Below are 8038 nucleotides of genomic sequence, written 5' to 3' on the forward strand. Positions count from 1 at the left end.
TTAATAGCTTTATTTTGTGAATACCTAGAGTTCCTAATACATAAAAAACAATTTTAACACACAACAAAATTTATAAAAAAAAAAAAAAATTTTGAAAAAATTTTTTTATACAACAGTTCTGTCACATGTTAATTGTCATTCTGTCTATTTCGAAGAGTCATTCTCTCTATTTAAGCGATTAAAATCAACACAGATCCAAAAATAAAAGAGATATGTACTTAAAACAAAATTTGAAAAATTGGTTACAAAAGCACATATCTTCTTATGTAGCCATCCAATCGCATTTTCACCTAATACTTTTCGTCAGGACTCGTCGAGAACTGCCCAGAACGCCGATCAGTACTGAGTACTCTCAAAAAATTTTCGACGTCGAACTTAGAAAATTTTCAACGATAGAGATCAAATGTTCCAATATCTCGAAAACCGTTGGCTCAGTCGCTTTGTCACCTGATACTTTTCGTTAGAGCTCGTCGAGAACTGCCCAGTACGCCGATCAGAACTACTGAGTACTCTCAAAAAGTTTTCAATGACCTTTCCCAAGTAGCGTATCTCGGAAACCGTTCACTCAATCGCTTTGTCACCTGATACTTTTCGTCAGAGCTCGTCGAGAACTGCCCAGAACGCCGATCAGAACTACTGAGTACTCTCAAAAAATTTTCGACGTCGGACTTAAATTTTCAATGATAGAGTTCAAATGTTCCAATATCTCGAAAACCGTTGGCCCAATCGCTTTTCGAAAAGTATCAAGTGACAAAGCGATTGAGTGAACGGTTTCCGAGATACGCTACTTGGGAAAGGTCATTGAAAACTTTTTGAGAGTACTCAGTAGTTCTGATCGGCGTACTGGGCAGTTCTTGACGAGCTCTAACGAAAAGTATCAGGTGATAAAGCGATTGAGCCAACGGTTTTCGAGATATTGGAACATTTGATCTCTATCGTTGAAAATTTTCTAAGTCCGACGTCGAAAATTTTTTGAGAGTACTCAGTACTGATCGGCGTTCTGGGCAGTTCTCGACGAGCCCTGACGAAAAGTATTAGGTGAAAATGCGATTGGATGGCTACATAAGAAGATATGTGCTTTTGTAACCAATTTTTCAAATTTTGTTTTAAGTACATATCTCTTTTATTTTTGGATCTGTGTTGATTTTAATCGCTTAAAACTCTTCGAAATAGACAGAATGACAATTAACATGTGACAGAACTGTTGTATAAAAAAATTTTTTCAAAATTTTTTTATTTTTTTTTATAAATTTTGTTGTGTGTCAAAATTGTTTTTTATGTATTAGGAACTCTAGGTATTCACAAAATAAAGCTATTAAGCTGCTCAGAACTATTCGAGCTCGAATTTCGATAAAAAGTTAGCACTCTATTTTTTAAAAATTGTTTAAAAATTGTTTAAAATTTGTTATTAAGGGAATCTCGAGTTAAAAAGTACAGAGAACTCTTCGTATCGTTGAAAGGAAGCAGGAACTCTATTCAGAACTATTGTATCTAAAAATTGATTTTTCAAAAATTTTTAATTTTTTGGGGATTTTTCAAAAATTTTTTTTATGTATCAGGAACTCTAGGTATTCACGAAATGAAGCTATTGGGCCGCTCAGAACTATTGGATCTCGATTTTCGATGAGAAGTTAGCACCCCATTTTTTTAAATTGTTTAAAAATACTTATTAAGCGGAACTCTCGTTATAAATTATATAGAACTCTTTGTCTCGTCAAAAATAAACGAGAACTCTAATCAGAACTCCTGAGTACTATAGTTGGGGTGCTAATTTAACATATCCCTCTATTTCATCAGATTCATTAATAACCTGATTTTCTCCCGCAATGTCCAGTTCGTAATTCAGGGATCCTTATCTCCGGTTTTTTTTATACGTCACGTAAGGACACCTCTCATGGTTCCGTTCTTAGACCGGCGCTTTTTAATATGTATCTTAGAGAAATTAAGAAGTCGCTAGACCCGGGCACACCGTTACTCAATTCGCTGACGATATCGTCATATTTGCTTCAAATTCCAGCACTAGGAACGCACTGCACTCGGTTGAGCGGTCTCTCAATAATATTCAATCTTTTCTGTCAGATCGATGTCTTGAGATTTCTCCTAATTAAAACTCAAATGATGATCTTTACATAAAGGAGGAGCTCTCCTCAGGTTGATCTTTCTGTAAAGTTGAAGGAGCATTACATTCTTCCCTCCCCTCAGTGAGATTCCTAGGCATTGTTCTTGATCCTAGATCCTCAGGCAAGAACACATGGAACATGTAACGTGTAAAGGAAAACGTCTGATCTCTGTTTATTTGTGCTCAGGGAGCACATAATGGGGAGCTAACCCCAACCTTCTTTCCATCTGTAGATCCATAATACGAGCTTCTTCAAATATGCCTCTCTCATTTTCGCCCTTAATAATAATCAGGCCCTAATTAAGCTCTAACTGGTTCAAAATCAAGTCTTACGTCTTGCTTGCGGGTATCGCAACTCCAATTAATATCATGCACGCTGAACTCAAAGAACACCCTCTTACACAGAGACTCGAATATTTAGCCGCTAAATACTTCCTCAAAGTCTGTTGCGACATTACATAAAATTTAAACGCGACAAATGGAAATTAAGGGTCAATGGCGCCATCCATTGATTCCTTCCGTGAATCTTGCGTCGCAGATGCCGCGCCGTCTCGCGAACATTATTCTAGCAATTTCGGCGAGTTACCGCGTGATTGGACAATGCTTAAACTGATGTCGTTGTCACCTGCCGATTTGTCGCGCTAATCGCGCTATCTGAAGCTACCGTTTCAGGTAACGCAACTCTCCCCTTAGAATCAAGTAAGAGTTCGTCGTGACAAGCCGTTTCTCAATTCCGTCACGAAGTTCAGAAAAGCTACCGGTCTCCCGCGACCGCGAGTCGATAGAACACCACGATTCCAGAATCAAGGATAGCCAGGTGTATCATTCTCAAGTCATTCGCAAATTCGTCGCCGAGTCCGTTGAACGCAGCAGCATTCGTGCCACGTGTGCGCTACCGCGACACGCCATTTGTATAGTTTATCACGGCTGCCGCTGTGCATGATTATCGCCACGTTAGCTATCGCTAAGTGTTTCTTTCTAACAGTCATTGTGCAACGTTACCGCCATGCAATTGAGAGGCGTTTGACAATAAAGTTTATATAACAAGTTAATCAGAGTGCGCAGTGTCTACCGTCCAGTCCACCGATCCCACTACGTGAGATCTCAATCGAGATCAAAACAGCGAATTTCACACATAAAAGTCGGTCCTTCGAGCCGGATTCGCGTGGCGGATAAACCGCAAAGGACATTGTGACTTCGCACAAGGAGAGTGAGCATAATCGCGCTTCTCTATTCATTATTCGCATACCGCGTGAGTAACATTGCCTACTTCAAGATTTCCGTCTCAGTCAATCGCAACAAGATTGTCCGTAACGTGTCAGGCTGACACTCGGTTATTCGCTGAAGAAGATCTCCGTCCGTGAATCGCGGAGACATATCAAGTTACTGTGAAGGTTGCCATCTCGATAATAAGTTACGGAAACTGCTCCATGATGGAGGATTTGCTATTGCAACAGCGAGTGGCGATGCGCACTGTAAAACGAGCTCTGGACAACTTGAAGAAGATTGGTCGTGCGAATCATACCTACGGCATCGTTCGGAATCGGCTTTAGACTCTCAAGGAAAATTACGCTCGTTGCGAGCTATTGCACGCGCAACTTCTCATGGTCGCCACCAACGAGCAAAAGGAAGCCGAGAAATACTTCAAGGAGGACGTTTTCGGCGAGCTGGATGACGTCTACAACTCAGCTTCGGACTACATCGTAGACGCCCTTGGAGTTCTCGAGACAGGCCACGCACCAACCAAGTCCATGGTTATCCGTGAGTCACGCCCCGCAAACCGAAAGAGCTACTGCCCCGCTACCGCGTATTAATTTATCGAAATTCTTGGGCGAGTTTCGAGAGTGGGAAACATTCCGCGATCAATTTCGCTCAATGGTCATCGACCACGCCGAATTGTTAAATGTTGCGTGCCTGCAATATCTTTATTCATGTTTAAAAGACGAAGCTCGGGACGTATTGCGTAACCTCCCCCTAACCAAAGTGAATTTTCAAGTAGCGTGGGATATATTGCTCGCGCAGTATAATGACAAGCATCGGTTAATATCGGAACATATTCACGCTCTTCACACGATACCGGTTGTGAATAACGAAGCAGCGTGAGTTCCGCGCAGGAACTCACGCTGCTCCGAGATAAAGCTACTATGTTAATTCAGTCGTTGCAAAATTTCGATCGTTCCGTTAAATGGTGGGACGACTTGCTCGTCTATTTGGTCGTGCAAAAACTCAATAAGGCATGGAAGTTACATTTGGATAAGCAAACGGAATATCCGTCGTACAAGGATCTTTATAATTTCCTAGCATCGCGCATTCGAGAATATTCCGACAGCAAGTACGACCAAAATAAAGGCAACGAGCATGTCGTCCGTTCAAAGTCACACGACCAACGCGATCGAAACTCATTGTCCGATTTGTAAACAAAATCATTTCTTGTCAGCCTGCCCCGATTTCAAACAGAAAACGGCTACCCAGCGTCGCGACCTTGTTATAAAATTTCGCCGGTGACTAAATTGTCTAAGCACTCGACATTCTAAAGCAACGTGTCAGAGTAAACACAGTTGTCGTCAATGCCACCAAAGGCATCATTCGATGCTTCACGAAGCGACACCAGCGAAAACCGCCGAGGATTCACTTGAATCCAACGAAGCAGGAAAGTCTAATGACAACCAAGTCGCTTCACATTTAATCACGCAAACAACTTTTGACAAGTCGCGTGTTTTCTTGGCTACCACAAGGATTCAGGTGCATTCCTCGTCTGGTGGAACAGATATAATACGCGCGTTATTGGATCAAGGCTCTGTCACTAGCTGAATTAGTGAAAACCTCGCTCAACCGCTACGGTTACCGCGAATGCGCGTCGCCATCTCAGTCACCGGAATCGGTGAGACGAGATCCGTCGCACGGCATGCTGCCACGATTTCGGTATCCTTTCGTGCCGGCACGGGTCCGTCATGCTCAACTACCGCAATTATTTTACGTTCTTTGACAAAGTACACTCCGCCAAAAGTATATCATCATATCAGAGCTCATTCGCCCATTTAAGCGAACTTCAATGGGCTGATCCGCAGCCCTCAAGCGCCGACCCGATCGAAATGATCATCGGCGCCGATCTATATGGTTCCGTTCTGTTACCGGGTCTCCGCAAAGGTTCCGCCGACAGGCCAGCGGCACAGAACTCCATTTTCGGCTGGATTATTTCCGGACCGATTTCAACGAGTTCATCTTCTCACGCGTGTCACGTGTCCGTGCACCACACGACACTGACCTCACATCTCAATGATGAAATTCGACGGTTCTGGGAGATCGAAGAACTTCCGCAACTCTCATACTTCACCCCTGAGGAACAACGTTGTGAAGAACATTTCCGAACAACACATTCTCGCGATGCTAATGGACATTACGTCGTACGGCTACCGTTCAAAAGCAATACCCCTCTTCAAATTGGCGAATCACGGCACATTGCCTTATCGCTTCTCTCACGTTCTGAAGGCCGCCTTCAAAATCAGACAGATATCGCTACCGAATACTGAGAGTTCCTACTGGAATACGAAATCTCAATCATATGACAAAAGTCGACACCAGCAGCTACCGAACAAGCAGTTTACATTCCGCATCATGCCGTGATTTGTGAACATAGCAGCACCACGCGACTGCGCGTCGTGTTCAATGCCTCTCAGTCGACGTCGAATGGATCTTCGCTTAACGATCATTTCATGATCGGTCCAAAGCTACAAACCGACCTTCGCTCGGTAATCCTTCGACGGCGACAGCATCGTTACGTCTATACTGCCGATATCGCTAAAATGTATAGGCAGATTCAAGTCTATCCGCGAGATCAAGACTATCAGCACATTCTATGGTGATCGTCATCATCCGATCCGGTACAAGACTACCGCTTGCGCACCGTTACCTACGGTACTGCGTGTGCGCCATATTTCGTTCTTCGCACGATTCAATAATTAATGCATGACAAAGGCGTTCAATTTCCTCTCGCTCAGTCCGTTTTGCGCCATCAAATCTATGTTGACGATTGCATTTTCGGCGCGGATGATAAGCCTCTGGCGATACAAATCCGCAGTCAACTAACTTCATTGTTAAAAAAGGGTGAATTCCATCTCCGTAAATGGGCAAGCAATTGCCCTTCGTTACTCAACGACTTGCCGTTGACTCAACAGAGTCTGAATAAAGGTAAGATACTACAAGACGAGGAAAGTTTCAAGGTCCTCGGAATCACGTGGTTGCCGGCTACCGATTCATTTCACTTCTCAATCGACATAACGTCACCTGCTTCCGATACGAAACGAACAATTCTGTCGCAAAATTGTTTGACCCGCTCGGATGGCTCGCTCCAGTCGTAGTTACAGCCAAAATTATAATGCAACAATTATGGGCAACGAAATGTCTGTGGGATGATCCAATTCCACCGTGGCTTATGCAAAAATGGCAACATCATCACGCGCAGCTGCCTCAACTGCGTAAAATTTCTATGCCGCGATGGACTGAGTTAGGCTCCGATACTAGTCACTATGAGCTTTACGGCTTCGCGGACGCGTCGTCAGTTGCGTATACCGCAGTCGTATATCTGAAAGTGATCTCGCTTTCAGGCTCCGTTACCGTATCGCTACTCATGACAAAGTCAAAGATCGTTCGTCTTAAACCCTTGACAATTTCACGACTCGAGTTATCCGCCGCAGTGTTATTATTGACTCGAACGATGTCGTTCGTTAGAATGACATTTGAGCTATCTAAAATTCCGTGTCATTGTTGGAAGGACTCAACCGTCACTCTCGCTTGGTTACGCCAATCTCCGTCTCGATAGAAAACGTTTTTCGCGCATCGCGTACACGCTGCGCAAACGCAACTTCCGGATGCCATCTGGCATCACGTTTCTGCTCATCACAATCCTCGGATCCCGCGGAATTTCCGCATCTTCGTTAAAAGAAAGCTCAATGTAGTGGCAAGGTCCCGATTGGCTCAAACTCCTGTCGAGCCAATGGCCGAATGTAAACCGGCAACAAGACTTCGAGACATCGCTCGAACGTCGTTGTGCAAACGCTCTATAGCGAATCCGAATGGGACTTAGCTTCCCGCTATTCCTCATGGCCAAAACTTCTTCGCGTAACTGCCTATCTAATATGCTTCATTAATAAGCTACGAGATCGTAGCACCAAACGGCGATCTCCGAGCAACGATACGAGGTCCATTCCACCCGACGTCGTTGCGGTGGACGAATATCAAAACGCACGAATATTTTAACTGCTCGTCACTCAACAGAATCTGTTTCGCGAGGCTATTGTTCGATTACAGAACTCAAACACCGTAACGCAAACGAATAAATTAATATCACTTAATCCATTGTTGGATGAAAACAATTTAATTCGCGTCGGCGGCGGATTACGAAAATCGGAACTCTCGTATAACGTCAAATATCCCATTGTACTCGCCACGCATCCCCTGGTAACGTTGATAATTCAACACGCTCATTCGCGCGCGCTTCACGCTGGCAGTTAATTAACATTACATGTTTTACGCGAAGACTTCTAGATTCTTCGTGCTCGCCAACTGTGCGCTTCGTCTTTTATCGTTGTGTTCCTTGAGATAATGAGCGATTTCCCTGCGATGCGCATACGACAAGTCGATCGCGTCTTCACACATTGCGGCCTTGATTATGCCGGGCCCGTTCCTGTTAGAATGAATTCCGGCCGCGGGAATAAATCGCGGAAAGCGTATATATTGCCGTATTTATCTGCATGATGACTCGCGCCATCCATCTCGATTTAGTCAATGACTATACCACCGACTTTCTAGCCGCATATGCGCGCTTTTGTTTCCGTCGCGGGGTGCCTACCGACTTTTACGCAGCGAGCTGTCGTGCAACGGAGTCCGTTGGCACTTCATACCTCCCCCCCCCCCCCCCCC

At 44.2% G+C, this 8038-nt stretch overlaps 1 protein-coding gene across 1 annotated transcript; it reads left to right on the forward strand.

The window, feature by feature from the left end:
* Window positions 1–5070: 5070 nt before the first annotated feature.
* Window positions 5071–5649, forward strand: LOC108760355 (uncharacterized). Its single transcript, XM_018506253.1, has one exon. It carries the CDS (start codon window positions 5071–5073, stop codon window positions 5647–5649), a length of 579 nt encoding a protein of 192 aa, XP_018361755.1.
* The last annotated feature ends 2389 nt before the right edge of the window (window positions 5650–8038 follow it).

The sequence above is a fragment of the Trachymyrmex cornetzi genome, unplaced genomic scaffold (assembly GCF_001594075.2).
Source record: "Trachymyrmex cornetzi isolate Tcor2-1 unplaced genomic scaffold, Tcor1.1 scaffold1077, whole genome shotgun sequence".
NCBI classification, from domain to species: Eukaryota; Metazoa; Arthropoda; class Insecta; order Hymenoptera; family Formicidae; genus Trachymyrmex; species Trachymyrmex cornetzi.

Bases quoted from the DNA above. Each gene is read 5' to 3' on its own strand.
- LOC108760355 (XM_018506253.1), top strand. From the start codon at position 5,071: ATGCTCAACTACCGCAATTATTTTACGTTCTTTGACAAAGTACACTCC.